Source organism: Papaver somniferum, unplaced genomic scaffold (assembly GCF_003573695.1).
Source record: "Papaver somniferum cultivar HN1 unplaced genomic scaffold, ASM357369v1 unplaced-scaffold_98, whole genome shotgun sequence".
Lineage (NCBI taxonomy): Eukaryota > Viridiplantae > Streptophyta > Magnoliopsida > Ranunculales > Papaveraceae > Papaver > Papaver somniferum.
In genome coordinates, this window is record NW_020652970.1 from 148,586 (window position 1) to 168,056 (window position 19,471).

At 37.6% G+C, this 19,471-nt stretch overlaps 2 protein-coding genes across 2 annotated transcripts; both read left to right on the forward strand.

Annotated features, from left to right (window-relative positions):
- The first annotated feature begins 6,831 nt into the window (after window positions 1-6,831).
- LOC113346184 (cytochrome P450 82C4-like) lies at window positions 6,832-8,843 on the forward strand. The gene is made up of 2 exons (XM_026589760.1): window positions 6,832-7,855; window positions 7,953-8,843. The coding sequence occupies exons 1-2, from the start codon at window positions 6,890-6,892 to the stop codon at window positions 8,574-8,576; spliced, it is 1,590 nt and encodes a 529-aa protein (XP_026445545.1). The 5' UTR covers window positions 6,832-6,889; the 3' UTR covers window positions 8,577-8,843.
- Window positions 8,844-17,306: 8,463 nt separating this feature from the next.
- LOC113346186 (cytochrome P450 CYP82D47-like) lies at window positions 17,307-19,268 on the forward strand. Its single transcript, XM_026589761.1, has 2 exons — window positions 17,307-18,429; window positions 18,531-19,268. The coding sequence occupies exons 1-2, from the start codon at window positions 17,440-17,442 to the stop codon at window positions 19,146-19,148; spliced, it is 1,608 nt and encodes a 535-aa protein (XP_026445546.1). The 5' UTR covers window positions 17,307-17,439; the 3' UTR covers window positions 19,149-19,268.
- The last annotated feature ends 203 nt before the right edge of the window (window positions 19,269-19,471 follow it).

Sequence of the window (19,471 nt, forward strand, 5' to 3'; positions counted from 1 at the left end):
CATCTCAGTGGACTTTTTGTAGCTCAGAGGTATGCCAATTATACAAATGTTGGTATTCTACCTACTCCACCTGCGTTAATGAGAGATTTTGGCATTAAAGAGTAATAGAATTTTAGATAGAATTCTCTCAACATAAACCTATAAAACTATAGATATAAGGGGTGTCCTTCGTCACTTTCGGGGGCTTAATATAGGGTTTCAAATCAGAGAGGTTGATCCAAATCTATTCATTATTACTTTTCATTCAGCTGATGACCTTAAATGGATTGCATTGAATGGTCCTTGGTACCCTTATGGTAATGTAATGTCAGAAATATCGTCTTTCCCAGGTATGCAAATATCCACTGAAGTTGTTAAGGAAATCCCACTATTGGCTTGCATTTCTAATACAAAACATGAGCATAGAGATGGAGAGCGTATAGGCTTAATAGCCAGTAGGATTGGCATAGTCAGTAGAGTTGAAAAATGAAGTTTTGATTGCGAACCAAGAGTATTAGTTTGGGTTAACATTGAAAAACCACTAGTTAAGAATCTTCTTGTTAGGGTCGACCAATATCCTGTCAGAGAGCTCTACTTCTCTTACCTCAACCTTCCCTCCAAGTTCTGCTCTCACTGCAACCGATTTGGAGACAAGATCAATCAGTGTGTCATCCTTCAGCATAGACCATTAGAAGATATTTATGACATCTCCATGCCTTCTCATGGGCCTGCTGATGATATTTTCGTCTTAGATAACACTCCTATCCAAATTTGGAATCCCCTAGATAACACGGATGCTCATGGAAATATGGGATTAGTGGAGAGGTTTTTGGCTATCCCAAGAAATAGAGAAACTTTATATGATCTTTACAGAGAAGAGCGTCCAACAGTTGACAAATCTCTTATAAGCCAATTAGTTTCAAATCGAGATTATGAAGTTCTAGGGCCAGTAACATATGATGAAGAGATGCCATTAGCTACTAATTCAATCTTGGGAAAGAGAACCTTCCCGTTTAATTTGCCAGAAAACTTCATACCTTTGCATGGATCAAGCTCTGCACCTGGTGAATCGGGTAACTCAGAGACTCATAGAGTCATTGGTCCTATGAGACCGGTTCAGATCAGCTCGGAACAAGTTATTGGGTTTGAAAAGGTTTCTTCTATTCCGGTGATCTCTAGACCTGAACCGGAACCGATCATAGTAAATAGAATATTGTCCTTCTCGTCTCTTCCCTTTGAAGACGCAAAGTAAAATCTTTCTCCTCCTCTGTCTACTGAATCTATTACATCGTCAACTGTAGCATCTCATGATAAGTCATCTGAGTCAAGCATAATTGCATTGCATCCATCTTTTGCATCACCTATAACTCAGCCCAAATCAGCTTTCGTTATCAGTCCCCGATTTCTTATCCTCTTCTTCTTCTGAGGAACTCCGTATTTTGGTATCTAATTCCGACAATTTGCATACATTCAATCAATATGGATCCAATCTCAAAGAACAGAATCAGGCAACAGATGACTACTTACCAATTCCCTTTACTCTAGATTCCCCTTCAGTGCCTAAGGTCGAAAACCAGGTAACCCTAAAAACTTCTGAATTTCAGTTTCTTTAACTATTCTTTAACTCTCCCGTGATTTAATTGCTGCCTGCTTTCTTAATTGTTGCTCATTTAAATTATATAATTGCCTTTGTTTATGATTCGTGCACAAGATTTAATTTCTAGTTTCAACCTTAGTATAATCTGCATAGGGAAATAGCCCCAGTTTATAATATGAAAATTATAGCATGGAATGTTCAAGGGTGTGGTAATCCTTTTACACAAAATCACCTGAACCAGTTAATTAATAATGATAAACCTGAAATTCTTTTTTTCTCAGAAACTAAATCTAAGAGACACCTAGTCAAAAACATTCTTAAAGAGTATCCCAACACACATATATCAGATCATGTAGGTTTAGCTGGAGGATTAGCACTAGGATGGGTAGATGGATTTTCATTTGAGATAGTGCAATGGAACCTAAATATGATCAACATTCTAGTACAAACTAATTCTGAGTCAAAACCTTGGCTTCTAACTTGCTTTTATGGAAGTCCCTATCCTTCCAACAGAAATGTTGCCTGGGACTTCCTCTCTGACATAGCCAATCAAGTAGATATTAATTCAATGCCTTGGGTTTTACTTGGAGATCTCAATATGATCTTTATCCAGGAAGATAAATTAGGGGGTCTACCTTTCAAGAAGTCTGATAGTGAATACTATCAAAATATTTTAGACAAAGCTGGCCTCACTGACTTAGGTTTCAAAGAATATGACTACACCTGGAATAACCATAGAGAGAAGACTGCAACAGAAAGACTTGATAGTGGTATATCCAATATAGAATAGAATAATAAATTCCAGAATGTTGAATTGTCACATCTTGTTGCTGCAGGTTCTGATCACTGACCAATAGTTTTGAACTTATATACTACTTATACTAAGAAATCATATACTTTTAAGTTCTATGATACCTGGAAAAAAGAGAACTCCTGTGTTCAAACCATTAAAGAGACTTAGAATCATATCATAAAAGAGAATCCTACAAATTCTCTGATCCTGAATCTCAAGACTGTTCAAACCAACCTAGATTACTGGAGAAAACACATTTTTGGACTTCCTTCTAAACAAATCAAGCAATTACTGTCCCAAATAGACAACTTAAACAACTCCAACTTTTTTTACCAAAAGGAACACAAGATTAAAGATAAACTTTCTAAATTAGAAAATCTCTATGCAACCCAAGAAGCCATAGATAAACAACAATCTAGAGACAACCTGGTTCAATTAGGTGAAAAGAACACTAAATTCTTTCACACCAGAACTCTGAAAAGAAGAAAGTGGAACAATATTAAATGCCTTAAGAGAAAAGATAATGAATTATCTTTTAAAAGAGTGGAAATTCAAGAAACTCTGAAGGATTACTTCTCACAACTCTTCTCTGCCCCTTCTCCTCCTCTATCCCATAACCCTTTACTCTTTCAGAACATAATCACCTACATCTCCCCTAAAGAGAATGCATCCCTCAATTCTATTCCCTTTGTTGAGGAGATCTGGCAAGTAACAAAAAAACTAAAACCAAGTTATCTCTACCATTCAATGTTTTTTTGAAACAGGTGTGCTTCACCCTGAATTCAACAAAATATTTCTATTCCTGATCCCTAAAAGTAGGCACCCTAAAGATCCAAGTGGCTTTAGACCAATTGGACTTTGTAACACTATATATAAAATTATAGCTAAGATATTATCAAACAGGATGAAGCCTCTCCTTAATACTTTAATCTCCCCATTCCAAGCTGATTTCCTATCTAAAAGGCAAATCTCTGACAATATCATCATTGCTCAAGAGATAATTCATTCCTTTAAGAAAAAGAAAGTTAAACGTGCTGGAATGGGCATAAAGATTGACATGTCCAAGGATTTCGACAGGATTGATTGGGATTTATTGCTTTCCTCAATGAAAGCTTTTGGATTTGATAGTAGATTTTGCAATCTCATCCACCAACGTATTTCTACCTCTTCTATTGCTGGCTTACTCAATGGAAGTCCAGGAGAATACTTCAAACCTTCTAGGGGACTCAGGCAAGGATATCCCCTATCTCCTTACTTATTCATTATTTGTATGGAGATCTTCTCCAGAATGCTTATAGCAGGGGAGGATGAGAAGTTAATAAATGGTATCAAAATCACTCCTAATAATAGCCCTATTTCTCATCTTTTTTTTGGTGATGATTGCATGCTTTTCATTAGAGAATATTTAAGAGAATGTCATAACATGCTTGCTCTAATTGAATCTTTTGGCAAAGCATCTGGTCATCTCATTAATTTTGAAAAATCAGGGATATACTTTAGTAAAAAATTTCAACCTAAACAACAAAGAATGATAAGTAAACTTGTTTGAAAAAAAAACCCCTCTAGACTCCTATTTAGGGACTCCACTTTTCATTACCAAGGCAAAAATAAAACTTTTTGATGGTTTAGTTACTAAGATGGAGAACAAAATAAAAATATGGACGGGCAAGATTCTTGCTCAAACAAGTAAACTTTTCCTAAATAAGGCAACTTTAGCGAGTATGACCATCTATCAAAAGAGTTGTTTATCCTTCCTAAGAAAATTACGAATAAAATAGATACTTTACAGAGAGATTTTTGGTGGGGTAAAGAAACAGACTATAAGGGATACTACCTTAAATCCTATTCTTTTCTCTGTAAGCCTAAATACAAGGGAGGGTTAGGTCTAAGAAATGCTCATAAATTTAACCTGGCTATGATCTCTAAACTAGCTTGGAGACTCTTAACAGAACCAAAAGCCTTATGGGTATCTCAATTAAAACCTAGATATTTTAGGAATACTTCTCCTTCCAAGGCAAAAAAAAACAACAACTAGTTCCTGGATTTGGAGATGCATAAGTAAAGGTATTCAATTAGTAGAACAAAATTGTATTTGGGAAATTGGTTATGGTTATAACACTAATATTTGGGAAGATAAATAGATCCTTAACTTGGAAAACAACCTCAGTAGCTGGAAAACAGTCACAAACACCCATTTAACACTTGTGAAAGATCTTATATATCCAATCACAAGGAAGTGGAATTCTACTTAAATTTTGGAAATGTTCCCTAATCACATCGTTGAAAGATTATCAATACTAGAATAGCGAGAGGAAAACCTGACACTCTAAGATGGCTGCTTATTAAGTCTGGTATCTTTACTGTCAAGCCCATGTACAACAAACTAAATGAGAAAACAGTGAACCATTACAACTTAGGACAACCTGACTCTTTTTGAAAAAAGTTGTGGAATCTAGAGATATCTGACAGAATAAAAATCTTTGCTTGGAAATGCTTACAAAGTGCACTTTCCACAAACTTGAAGCTATCTAAATTTATGGAGGATATTCATCCAACTGTTCTTTTGGTTGTAATGAAGTTGAATCTGTAGAACATCTTCTGATTTTTTGCCCCTTTGCTAAATCTGTTTGGGCTGCAGAGCCAAACCCTGTGGAACCTTGTTTTAACAGTACCACAACCTTTTTAGATATTTTCAAGCATTGGTTGGGAAAACTAAATCCAACTATCTCTATAGAACTAATATTAACAAAAGCTTGGTTTATTTGGAAGGAGAGATGCAATAGAGTTTTTGAAAAGACCCAACAATCCAGTGTTCAATTAAGTTTAGAAATACAAAGATTCTTAGATTTTTGGTTTAAAGGAAACCATTCTATCAAACAGGTGAACACTGACAGATTGATTTCCTCTACTTGGTCCCTTCCTATGAGGGCACAATTGAAAATCCATATAGATACAGCCTGGATTTCAATGACTATGTCTGCAGGTTTTTATTTAATTCTTAGGAATTATGCAGGTGACTTTGAGCAAGGATGAGCAGGACCATTCACAGCTTCTACCGTTGAAGAAGCGGTAGCAATAGGATTGCTGCAGGGAGTAAAATGGGCAGTTGAAAAAGGACTGTCCAATTTTTTGGTAGAAGGAGATTGCAAAAATCTCTTTGAATATCCGAATGGGAAAGATTCAGGAATTGAATGGGAGAATCAAGCCATAATGGAAGAAGTCAAGAGTGAATTAAACCTTTGTCAAAAAAAATTAGGTTTTTTTTATATCCCTAGAACTGCAAGCAATGTAGCAGATACCTTGGCCAAAGAAACCAAAACTTTTAGTCATATTTTGAATTGGAGTACTACACCTCCCTCTTGTATTAAGGATGCTCTTGAAGTAGATAAATCTAATGTTAGGATGAAATCCTCCACTCCTATATTTGATGGTTCTACTTACCATGATGTAAGGCTGAGTGGAGTGGAGGAGGGGATGTATGGGTTGAGCAGTGTTGACACGTCACCAGGAGGAGAGGACTGAGTGGAGCGGTGGGGGAGGGAATTTCAATATGGGCGAGGTCGACAATATCACCTTGACGAGGTCCACCAAGTGAGATTTTGTCTGTGAGGGGTGATGAAAGTCATGTAAGTAAGGTTTGTTCGACACCAGGTGTACTCGCTAAGACTTTCTGAGCGAGGGGAAAGGCGTCGCCTAAAAGCGACGTCCAGTACATCGCTGAATTTCACAAAAGCGACGTCATGCACCTCGCTTTATCACTTTTTCTGGCGATATCCGAAAGCTCGCCTATTTTTAAATCCCCGCTCACATCCCCTGCATTCGAGCAGAGAGAAGTTCAATGCATTTGAATTAGGGCTTTAGCCACTACATCCTGTCACCATCATCTCCTACTTTTACTCCACTCCACTCAGCTGAAGGGTTGCTAACTTCCTAAATTAGTTATTTTCAATGCACTTAATTTACAAAAATAAAATAAAATCAATCAATAAATATCCTGTATATCGTATAGTAAACACTCTCATCGCTTTCCCCCACGAAACATCGAAGTGACTAGTGTATATGTATATGTAAGACGTCACCATCCCATTCCTAGGCTAGGATCGCTACGAGAACAAAAACGCAGTCAAAACAATTGATTTTAAGAAGGTGGCATACATCATTTCGGCTCCCAACAATTCATTTTAATGCATAAGAACAAAACGTTCAACATCTAAGAACGTGTACTTTTTGATAACAAAAAGTTCACCATCTGTCTATTTTAGTATTTTTTTAGGCAGAGCCAGTCAAAAGTCAATTTCATTTGTTTTGACTTGACTAAAAGTTTCAACATCCAAAAACTTGGAACTTTTTATCCAATTCCCCTTGATTCTTAAATCTTGATGCTAAAAATGTGATGTCTGACATTATAATATTCCCTCCATACATGAATCCATCACACTTGAACTTGAAAGGGACTATAAATAAAGCTCATCATCTAAGGCCATAACCATCTTCTTCTCCTACTTCCCCAAACAAACATAATGGCAAATCTCGACTTACTGAATCAAGTTTCAAAACCCACTTTGTTTTACGGCACTGCTTCAATTGCTCTACTTGTCTACTTCATCATCAAAAGATTCGGTACCAAGAATAAATCATCATCAAAGTTACAACAGGCACCTGAACCAGCCGGTGCATGGCCAATCATCGGTCATCTCCCGCTCTTAGCCGGACCTGACCTTCCTCATATAACACTGGGGAAATTAGCAGACAAATACGGATCCGCCTTTGTTATTCGAATAGGTGTTCACAAAGCACTTGTTATCAACAGTTGGGAGGTCGCAAAAGAGTGTTTCACCACCAACGACAAGGTTTTCTCTTCTCGACCACGTCAAGTAGCCATGAAACACATGGGTTACGATTATGCCATGTTCGGCTTCGCTCCTTACGGAGATTACTGGCGCGAGCTTCGTAAGATCATCAACCGAGAAGTTCTTTCTCACAGTCGTATCGAGTCCTTGTATCACATATGGGGTAAAGAAATTAACACATCCATTAAAGAGCTGTACGGTCTGTGCGGGAAGAAACCAGCGTTGGTTGAAATGAAACAATGGTTTAGCGATTTGACGCTGAACATGTCAGTGATGATGGTTGCCGGGAAAAGGTACAACTTTGGCGCTGACAAAGTAGACGACGAAGCTAAGAGATGCCAAGATGGCCTGAGAAATTTCTTTCGGTTGGTGGGTTTGTTTGTGCCATCGGATGCCGTGCCGTCCTTGGCATGGCTGGATATCGGTGGTTATGAAAAGGAGATGAAGAAAGTTGCGAAAGAACTCGACGAGTTGATGCAAGAATGGCTAGATGAGCATAAGAAGAAGAGAGCTTTATTGAAAGCGCAAGGAAAACAAGGAGGTGATCAAGATTTCATGGATGTTATGATGACTATACTTGAAAATGAAAAAATATCGGAATTTGACTCCGATACCGTCAACAAAGCTACCGGATTGGTAACTAATTAAACAAACACCTTTTATGATTAATTTGATTTGATTTGATTGCTTGTGTGACGGATATTGATTTGTTTTTGTATATTGTGACGTGCAGACTCTAATCCTGGGCGGAACTGATACAAATATGGTAAATTCAGTCTGGGCGTTAGCTTTATTGGTTAACCATCAAGATGCACTCAAGAAAGCCCAGGATGAGTTAGACCTCCACGTAGGCAGAGACAGACAAGTAAGCGAGTCAGATGTCAAAAACCTCGTGTACATCCAAGCTGGAATGAAGGAAACTCTGCGTTTATACTCAGGTCCATTGTCCGGTCTCCGGGAATCAACCGAGGATTGCACCGTAGCTGGTTACCACGTACCTGCGGGAACCCGTTTGATTATAAACGCTTCAAAGATTCATCGTGATCCACGAGTATGGTCTGATCCAACATCATTCAAACCAGAGAGATTCTTAGAAGAGCACAAAGGCATGGACGTTAGAGGCCAAGATTTTGAACTCTTACCTTTTGGGGCGGGTAGAAGAATTTGCCCTGGTACTGCTTTCGCACTGCAAGTTTTGCCGTTGGCTTTGGCTCGTTTGCTGCATGGTTTCGACTTCAAGAGGCCTACTGCTGCACCTATTGATATGACAGAGAGCCCTGGACTGACTAACGCTAAATCCACCCCACTTGAAGTTCTTGTCTTTCCACGGCTTTCTCCCGAACTTTATGAATGTTGAGTAGTTAACGCGGTAAGTGAGTTTGTATTGTGTTGAAATATATCAATAAAATTAGTTGGTCTATTTACTCTTTGAGCTCAGACCAGCTAACTGTAATTTGTAAAAAAATTACTTTTCCAATTTACTGCTGATTTTTTTAAAAACCTAACGAAATTAGTTTCGTTGTGAGACTCATTTTGTCCTAGCTGATCAGGCTTATACAAGTATGTAATAACATGAATAATATATGCAATGAAATATGGTCGTAAGAGTGCTGTCGGATACCATTTCTAACTCTAATTTGTTTATTGCCACCAATTTTTGAGTAAATTTTATAACGGGTCTGGAATCAAAACCCAGTAAAAGCATGTTTTATGGTGGAATCCATGCTATTTTAAATGTGGATAAATTGTGGAATATCAAATTTACTGGTTTCCAAGTTGTTGTTTTTTACCGAAAATCCAAACAGTGTTTCATGGTTTCGTGGGACGCCCTGTAAAAGCATGGAAACTCTAATCAGACTAGCCTAAAACGATATTCAGAATAGTGCACTAGGTGACAAAAAGCGCCAATCAAAACAACGAAAAAAGCTAATCTTAATAATAGCGTAAATGACTTTTCTGAGTAATGTTTTTTATTTCTGACCCTTAGATTAAAAAGAATTATTAAAAATCTAATGGCTGAGAAAAAAACACCGATCTTAATAACGTAAAACCCTATTTTGAATAACGTAAAAGGTTATTCATATCAATGTTTTTCTAAAGCTATTTCTATTAGCGTAAAGCGATATTTTAATTAGCATTTATACGATTTCACTGTTACACCTGACCTTCCATAAACTTTTCAAATGCTGAGGTGAGAAAAGTGGAACTTCTACCGCAAGACTTGTCTCTCAATGTGATTGAAACTTTCCAAAAAAATTTGACATTGGATAAAAAAATTGACCATCTGACCACACTTTGACTCGATAATATCTTAACATGATTGATCTGACCCACTACACTTTGAGGAGCTGCTCCCATGGATGAATCATAAAAGTAAAAACCACTCCCTTCATTTCTTATCCATGATTGAATGAATTTCATGCAAACTTCCGACTTTGATTAATTTTCCTCGACTTTAAGACCTCTACCCAATCAACTCGTTTTTTGTTACGCAACTTTTAGCGTTCCTCTTTTGCTCCCAAATTTCTTTTTGAATCGACTTGGAAAAACTTAAATCATCCTTGATTATACACCACTTGGAGAAGATTCCGCTATCTGACCGTGGCACATGCATGATCATCCCACGCATTTAATAACTGATAGTTGATCAAAAGTAGCGGTATATCGTATTATTATACAAGTAATCTTCTAGCTAGCCAAGCTACATTTAACCTTGCGCCCCTCTCATTCTTAGTCTTGGCCAGTGTTTGAGAGAATTTTTTGACTCAAAGTATTGTTAGTTATTGAAGACTAATTATTATTTTCTAAAATTAGCCGTGGTTATTTAGGAAAGGAGTTTTTAAAACGGCTAGAATTATTGGTGGCCAAGTTTGTTACCTATATAAATAGATAATTAGGCCTTGTATAATTATATTGTGTAGAAAATGATTAAGAGATCGGTTAGAGATTTCTTGTGTAGCTTTTTGGGTGAAAAGCTAGGGTTTCGTTGTGATCGCATATTGGTGAGGAACAAGAGACAAGGTTATCGTCTCAGGTACTTGTTGCAGTGTAACCAAGGGTTTGCTGAGATTCACACGACATTGTAATCATTTTTCCTTCATAGTGGATTTGATTTAGTGCGGCTCAAAGTGGACGTAGACAATATATACAAGTTATATTGGTCAAACCACTATAAATCTTGTGTCTTGTGAGTTGATTTATCTATATCTTATTATTATAGTTGCTTGTGCTTGGTTTACTTATTATTCATAATAATATCTCAAGATCCGTTATTTCGCGGTTGTCAGTGATTCCCTAAGAAAATCCTGTCAACTGGTATCAGAGCTCGGGTTAGAGCTTTAGGGTTTATCGTAGTACGATTGGAGTGGGTGTTATGGGTGATAATAACGAAATTACGGTAGCTAGGGTTAAAGTTTTTAATTGGAAGAACTTTGCGTTTTGGAAGTCTCAGATGGAAGACTACCTATATGAGAAAGACATTGCTGATCCATTGGGTGGAGTTGCAAAAAAGGGAGCACGCAAAGACGATGAATGCACAACTCTTAATCGCAAGTGTGTAGCCGTGATCCGTAGATGTCTAAGGGAGGAGGTCTACAATAACGTACAAGAGGTTACTAGTACGAAGGACCTTATGGATAGACTTTAAAAGTTGTATCAAAAGTCATCAGCCTCGGGGAAGATTATGTTGTGCGCACAACTATTCAATCTGAAGATGCAAGAAGGCGAAGCGATTTCAGCACATCTTGGGAAGTTTAAATCAATTATTTATCAACTTTCAAAAGTTAGTATTACTTTTGATGATGAAGTTCAAGCTTTACGTTTGTTGTCATCATTACCAAAGAGTTGGGAGACTGCAACGACAACCATTAGATTCTGCAGGGAGCGAGAAGTTGAAGCTTGATGATGTGCAACAAAGGTTAATTGCTGAAGAGGAAAGAATAATAGAACAAGGTTATGTTTCTAGTTCTTCAAGATCGTCCTTAAGTATGCATGAAGAAGATAGAGGCAGGAGTTCAAATAGGAACAATAATAACAAATCCATATGGAAGTCTAGAGAAAAGTCTTGGGGGAGATCTCAATCCCGGGCTAGAGGTGTTGTTGAGTGTTGGGCGTGTAAGAAAGCAGGACCCTTCAAGCGCGATTGTCCGGAAAACAAAGGTGCTAATAATGGTGGAAACAAAGGTAATCAAGAAGAGGTCAACTTAGTTGCAGCTGCGTAACCGGTGAATGTCCTTGTTGATAACAAGAAGGTGATTACGGAAGGTTTTCTACTACTCTATGAGGACAAGAAAGATGAACCTTGGATTATAGACTCCGGATCTTCTTTCCATGCGACAGGTGATAAGAGTATTATGATCTCTTATAAAAAAATGCTACTATGGCCAAGTATTATTGGGTTACGGTGAAGCATGCGACATCATTGGTTTGGGTGATGTGATCTTAAAGTCAACGGTTCGACATGAAAATCGAAGGATGTACGACACGTTCCAAATTTGAAGAAGAACTTGGTGTCTGTGGGCCAAGTTTGTGATGATGACTGTGAAGTTGTGTTAACGAAACACAATTGGAAAGTAAAGAAAGGGGCTATGGTGTTAGCTCGAGGAGTTAGAGTCAATACCCTATACCAGACTTCAGATAGAACTACTTTAGCAGTGGCTAGTAGTGGCGAAGACACTAACTTATGGCATAGAAAATTAGGGCACATGAGTGAGAATAACATGAAGATTCTACGTTTGGGAGGATATCTACCAAAGGTGAAGTCTGTTGATATGAGTTTTTGTGAAGACTGTGTTCTTGGAAAGCAAAAACGGGTAGCTTCAACAGAGGAGGAAGAGACTTGAGAAACACGAAACTTGATTTGGTTCCCGATGTATGGGGACCAATTGATGTTGCACCTCACATCGAATTCCATTATTATGTCACCTTTATTGATGATCACTCAAGGAAGGTATGACTTTACTTCATGAAAAATAAGTTCGAGGCGTATGAATTTTTTAAGAAGTGGAAAGCTTTGGTTGAAACAAAAACTGGTCTGAAGTTGAAGTGTCTAAGGTCAGACAACGGTGGTGAGTATGACAAAACAAAATTCTTACAGTTATGTGCTAAGAATGGAATTCGTTTGGAGAGGAAAGTTCCAAGGACGCCACAGGAGAATGTAATAGCAGAACGTATGAATTGGACGTTGAATACACGTGCAAGGTGCATGAGGTTGCAGTCTGGTTTGCCCGAGATCTTCTGGGCACATGCAATAGAGACGACTGCTTATTTAATTAACAGGACACCTAGTAGTATATTAGATATGAAGATACCAGGGGAGGTTTGGACTGGAAAAAAGGTAAATATTTCATATTTGAAAGTTTTTGATTGTGTTGGTTATGTTCATCTTAGTCCCGTGAGAGGTCTAAGATAGGTGCTCAAGCAAAGAAGTGTATATTCCTTGGTTATGGAATTGACGCTTTTGGGTATAAACTTTGAGACTACGAGGATCACAAAGTTATTAGAAGTAGAGATGTCACTTTTAATGAGAATGAGCTGTACAAGGACAGGAATACAACACAAGTTGAAGATGTCAGGTCAAGCAACGTCGATAAGGAGTTGTATATCGATATTGATGATGTTTCTGGAAGAAGTGTGGAACAATAAGAGCATGATGTTGCTAATGGCGGAGAAGTACAAGTTGAAGAGACTTCTACTGCTGTGGGAGTTATTCCTACAGTTTCACAAGAAGTACGAAAATCTTCAAGAACTCCTAAACCAAACCCAAGGTATGCTTTGAATTATCTATTACTTACGGATGGAGGTGAACCTGAAGATATTAAGGAAGCAGTAGCGGTTGATGATTCAATCAAGTGGCAAATTGCTATGGAGGATGAGATGAATTCACTTGATGAGAATGGCACATGGTGTTAGCAAAATTACTAAGAGGTAAGAAGGTGTTGTATAACAAGTGGGTTTATCGGATGAAATCTGAAGCAAATGGAGAAATTCACCACAAGGCGAGGTTGGTTGTGAAATTTTTTCACCAGAAACCTGGTGTTGATTACAACGAGATATTTTTTCCAGTTGTAAAGATGACTACTATTAGAGTAGTGTTAAGTCTAGTGGCTGCTGAATATCTCTACCTTAGACAGTTGGATGTAAAAATATCTTATCTTCATGGTGACCTAGATGAAGAAATTTACATGAAGCAGCCAGAAGGATTCATAGGAAAAGGCAAGGAAGAGATGGTGTGCAAACTAAAGAAGAGTTTGTATTGCTTAAAACAAGCCCCGAGACAGTAGTATAAGAAGTTTGATAACTTCATGCATAGAAGTGGTTACTCACGGTGTAATGCAGATCATTGATGTTACTTCAAAAGGAATGGTTCTGACTACATCATATTACTACTAGTATGTGGATGATATGTTGGTTACCATAACATCTCTACAAGAAGTTGAGAATTTGAAGAAACAATTAGCAAGTGAGTTTGATATGAAAGATCTTGGTGAAGCAAAACAGATTCTTGGTATGAGAATCATAAGGGACTAAGCTAAGGGAATTCTTATGCTTAGTCAGGATGAATATATTGAACGAGTGTTGAAAAGGTTCATTATGGAGAATGCTAAACCAGTTAGTTCTCCACTTGGAAATCAGATTCGTCTTTCAAGTATGCAGTGTGCGAAGGCAGATGAAGAAAAGGAGTACATGACTAACGTACCATATTCTTCAGCTATTGGGAGTATAATGTATGTTATGGTGTGCACGAGACCGGATGTTGCACATGCAGTGGCAGTAGTGAGTAGATATGCAAGCAACCCAGGAAAAAAACATTGGGAAGTTGTGAAGTGGATTCTCAGGTATTTGAGAGGTAACAAAAACGTACCATTGTGTTATGAAAGAGGTGGTTCTATCTTGAAGGATTATGTGGATGCAGACTTCGCAGGTGATGTAGATAAAACAGGAAGTACGACCAGTTATTGTTTATACTATGGGGTCAGCTGTAGTGAGTTGGAACTCACAGTTACAGAAATTGGTGACATTGTCTACTACGGAAGCGGAGTACGTAGCGGTGACGGAAGCGAGCAATGAGATAATTTGGTTACAAGGATTATTAGCTGAGTTGGGAAAGGAACAAGGAGATAATGTTCTGTTTAGCGACAGTCAAAATGTTATACATTTAGCCAAGAACTCAACCTATCATGCTAGTTAGAAGCATATAAATATTCGTTATCATTTCATTCGGGATCTCTTAGAAGAAGGAGAGTTGAAGCTCGAGAATATTCTTGGTTCGAAGAATCCGACGGATATGTTTACCAAGGGAGTTACATCAGACAAGCTAAAGCTCTGCAAGGCTTTAGCTGGTCTCTCAGAATGAGGATATGAGAGGGGAGCCGCGCTGACAAGGAAGATGTTTTAGCACCGTCAAATCCAAAGTTGAAAAAAAAAATTGAAGATAATAAATGAGTCTTCAAAGTGGGAGATTGTTAGTTATTGAAGACTAATTATTATTTCCTAAAGTTAGTCGTGGTTATTTAGGAAAGGGGTTTCCTAAAACGGCTAGAATTCTTGGTGGCCAAGTTTGTAACCTATAAAAATAGGTAATTAGACCTTGTAGAATTATATTGTGTAGAAAACGATAAAGAGATCGGTTAGAGATTTCTTGTGTAGATTTTTGGGTAAAAAGATAGGGTTTCATTGTGATAGCATATTGGTGAGGAACAAGAGACAAGGTTATCGTCTCAGGTAATTGTTGCGGTGTAACCAAGAGTTTGCTGGGATTCACACGACACTGTAATCGTTTTTCCTTCATAGTGGATTTGAGTTGATGCGGCTTAAAGTGGACGTAGACAATATATACAAGTTGTATGTATTGGTCGAACCACTATAAATCTTGTGTCTTGTGAGTTGATTTATATTTCTCGTATTATTATAGTTGTTTGTGCTTGGTTTACTTATTATTCATCGTAATATCTCAAAATCCGTTATTCCGCGATTTTCAGTGATTCCCTCTGAAAATCCTGTCTATTATTTCGAATTTGATTCAATAGGTTATAGTTGAATGATACTTGCGTCCAAACAAGCTAGCTACAGAATATGAGAAATTCTAGCAGGCCATTTTCTAGCCGTTTTCTAGTGGAGGGCACGCAAAGAGGCGTTAAGCAAATAAATATGATCATAGATTCATAATTCCAATTCGTGATTCTGTAAAAATAACTTACGAGTATCTCCCCTTTTCTCATCTAAAGTGATCCTTTTCAACGAAAGCAATAAATTTGTGAAACATCTACCGCTCCTGCATATATGTGTTCCCTTGGTGACTTCCATAGGGTTCTCCTTTTGCTCCGTTGACTGGAAGCTCATTATTCTTTATCGTATTGGGGTAGTATCCATATTTTCCTGTAAAAGCAAGGTAGCAGGAAAAACTAACCAGTCACCACATTAGTCTCGAAAGGTATCAAAACCACATTTAGTCGCACCAACTTTATATTCCAAATCAATCAAACATCAAAATAGTAATGGGAATACAAAATCTCTCGATACAAATCACTCTCTTGGCCACTGTTCTTCAAGAACTCATCTCAGTTTTCTTCGACAATATGGATTTGCTCTTAGAAAAGTGCCAATTCTTGTCGCAATATTGTCCTGATATTACAAACTGCTACCGCAAAGTTTCATAACAATAAAAAGGAATTCACAAATGTAATCTTGTAGTACTACCACAACTAAGTTGCGCAAAAATACGTCCACCATTGAAAACCAAAAATACGTTCATATATCAAATGGTTAGCGCTTTCCAATTGTCTTGTTGTCATTAAGGGGGAGCGATGTGGTCATTCAGCTGGTTTGCATAAGCTAGCTAGTCAGACTATTACTTACGTGTAAATTGTTCTAGAACAGATTGAAATATCAAGAAGTCGTTCAAAGTTTTGGTGCAAGAAGATAAGGTTTGACAACTTATGCCAGTTCGTCACTAGTGTGCATTAATTAGTATATATTGTTATTCTGGTTTGCATAAGTCAAAATTGTGGTCCTGAATTCCATGATGATATGTATGATTACAGTCGTCAGTGCAATTTTCCGTTTCCTATATCGTACGTCTGTATATGTGGACTTTTAGAAAGGTGCGTGCGCTTAGGGGTAAACTTGTTGTGGTTAAGTCCTTTTCTTCAAGAAAATAAAATAACATAAAAGTTGCAAATGTTGATCTAGCTCATGTGAAATCACCTTTGTGTTCTATCGCTGTAACCCGGACAGGTGAATACTATATATATTTATTTTACAGAATCATGAACCGTAGAATCTGAATTTGTTGAAATTGTTTAACTAATGATCTTTTGATTCCAGACTTTGTTGTAGCATTCTGCGTTCTGTTTGTTTTGTTTTAATCTGTGTGTATATGGGTTGGCTGTTTCGCCAACAGACTTTTATCAATAATGACATTTTGACCTTTTAGATCCGAAAAGAACAAAAAAACTGACAAAAACAAATAAGTTTGAACTTCAAGGTTACGATGCAGTGCATGCATGCAGCCAACACATTCCTTATCAGGATAAAGAACGTCATGTCAAAGTGCATGGCTCGATATGTCACGATTAATCCACAAAAAGGATTTGTGAGAGAATAAATCTTTACATATTACAAATTACATACCCTTCGCACATAATTTCAGCAATGAAAATCTTAACTAGAGAATATGCAACAAACACTAACTTACAACAAATGTTAAACTTGTGCTCACTAATTATACGAGAACTCTAAACTTTGTGACTGTCAAAATTATGATAACCCTTTGCTGATTAAAAAAAAATTTATTATGATAAGCCGTATAAACCGTCATAACATGCATGCAGGATATATTGCATGTGCAGTGCAAAATCTGTTCAGCTCTAACATAACATTTTGACCCAGAATACACGTTGGTCAAAATTTGATCTTCAATCTTTTCTTATCACGACCTTTTCAATTCAAACCGTGATCCAGATAATATTACGACTCAAGGTTATGATTTGCCAAGTAATTAACCTAGCTAGGTCATCCTCATAGAAACCATAACACATTGAATAACATGACAAAGTAGTACTATAAATAAACCTCATAAAGACATGAATTTATCCATCTAGCTAATTCCATTTCCAATATTCAAACACTTCAGATACTCCCATCATCATCACCTTTATTTTCTCATTAATAGTTCAATCATTTTCATTTCCACCATCATAATTTTATCAAAAACCCTAACTATGGATGTGAATCATCTATACAATTACTTCATCTCAACACCATCTTCTACAATGGTAATTGGTAGCGTCGTTGCTTTATTGTTTCTATACTTTTTACGTCTCACATGGAAGACATCAACCAGATCATCAAAAAAACTCAAAGAACCACCAGTACCAGCCGGAGGTTGGCCGATTATCGGTCATCTCCTTGTATTAGGTGGACCAGACCTTCCTCACATAGCACTAGGAAAACTAGCTGAAAAATATGGACCCGTCTTCACCATTAACATCGGGGTACATAAATCTCTTATTGTTAGTGACTGGGAGGTGGTGAAAGAATGTTTTACGATAAATGATAAAATATGGTCTTCACGTCCTTGTCAGGTAGCCATGAAGATCATGGGTACGGCGATGTTTGGGTTCTCTCCTTATGGTCATTATTGGCGTGAACTTCGTAAGATTATGAACAGAGAAGTCCTTTCTCACAGTCGTATTGAATCTTTACACCATGTGTGGGCTTCTGAGATCAATACATCCGTCAAAGAACTCTACCAGACATGGGGAGAGAAAACCAACGGAGGTGGTCCTGTTTTGCATGATATGACACGATGGGTTTGTGATTTAACCTTGAATATGTCAGTGAAAATGGCTGTCGGTAAGAGATACAACTTTAGGGATGCTTCCGAAGATGATGAAGCTGCGAGATGCCAGTACGCTTTGAGAGAGTTCTTTAGGTTGGTGGGACTTTTCATTCCCTCTGACGCCTTACCGTTTTTAGGATGGTTGGATATCGGTTGTTACCAGAAGGTAATGAGGAAAGTGGCGAAAGATTTAGATGCCTTGATGCAAGAATGGCTGGATGAACACAAAAAAGAGAGGTTATTATCAGGACCAAATAAGAAGGGGGCTGAAAAAGATTTTATGGATGTGATGATGAACATACTCGAGGACGAAAATACAAAACTGTCTGACATTTATGATGCGGATACTATCAATAAGGCTACCTGCTTGGTAAGTTTCAGAATTCGCTATATGCTTAGTTATATATTGTGTCTCCATAATACATATTTATGCATGTAATACTAACTGTATTGATTTTGGCATTGTTTTAGACTCTAATCCTGGGTGGAGCTGACACAAATATGGTTAGCATAGTCTGGGTATTATCTCTGCTAATGAATCACCCACATGAATTGAAGAAAGTCCATGATGAGTTGGACATCCACGTTGGCAGAAACAGACAAGTAGAAGAATCAGACATCAAGAACCTCGTATACCTCCAAGCTGTTATCAAAGAAGAGTTTCGTTTATACTCGGGTCCGCTATCAGGAATGCGCAAAGCAACGGAAGATTGCGTTGTAGCTGGCTACCACGTCCCAAAGGGCACTCAACTAATAATAAACGCATCCAAGATTCACCGTGATCCCCGAGTGTGGTCCGACCCTTTACAGTTCAAACCTGAAAGGTTCTTAACAGAAAATGGTATTGATGTTAGAGGTCAAGATTATGAACTCCTTCCATTTGGAGCTGGTAGAAGAATATGTCCCGGTACTTCATTTGCACTTCAAGTTTTGCCTTTGGCCCTGGCCCGTTTGATTCATGGATTTGAGTTTAGTACACCCAATAATGTACCGGTTGATATGACTGAATGCCCTGGCTTACAGAATGCCAAGGCCACTCCTCTTGAAGTACTCATTACACCTCGACTTCCTTCTGAACTTTACGTGTAATCCCTACAAGAAGTTTACCTTTGTGCTTGACTCTTATATTACGTTTTCTACGTGCCTATTGTTAGTTTGTAACATTGTTTTTAATCAGGAATGCTAATGGAATTTTTTTATTTTTCTTTGGAATAATATATACTATATATATTAAAAATCGTCCTTATTTGGTACTTTGGACTAAGGATTTTTAAAAAAGCCAATCTAAAGATCTCGGTGGAACTTGGTTCGAGAATCCAGCTTACAAACAATTTTACACATTAAGACAATAGAACATTTTGGATTGGAATAGTCATGAATATACCAGAATACCGCTGCCACGGTGGGGAGGG

What these genes read in the sequence shown, in the direction of transcription:
- LOC113346184 (XM_026589760.1), top strand. Translation starts at nt 6,890, where the DNA reads ATGGCAAATCTCGACTTACTGAATCAAGTTTCAAAACCCACTTTGTTT. An exon ending in TCAACAAAGCTACCGGATTG is followed by an intron (nt 7,856 to 7,952) that starts GTAACTAATTAA and finishes TGTGACGTGCAG; the next exon opens with ACTCTAATCCTGGGCGGAAC.
- LOC113346186 (XM_026589761.1), top strand. Translation starts at nt 17,440, where the DNA reads ATGGATGTGAATCATCTATACAATTACTTCATCTCAACACCATCTTCT. An exon ending in TCAATAAGGCTACCTGCTTG is followed by an intron (nt 18,430 to 18,530) that starts GTAAGTTTCAGA and finishes GCATTGTTTTAG; the next exon opens with ACTCTAATCCTGGGTGGAGC.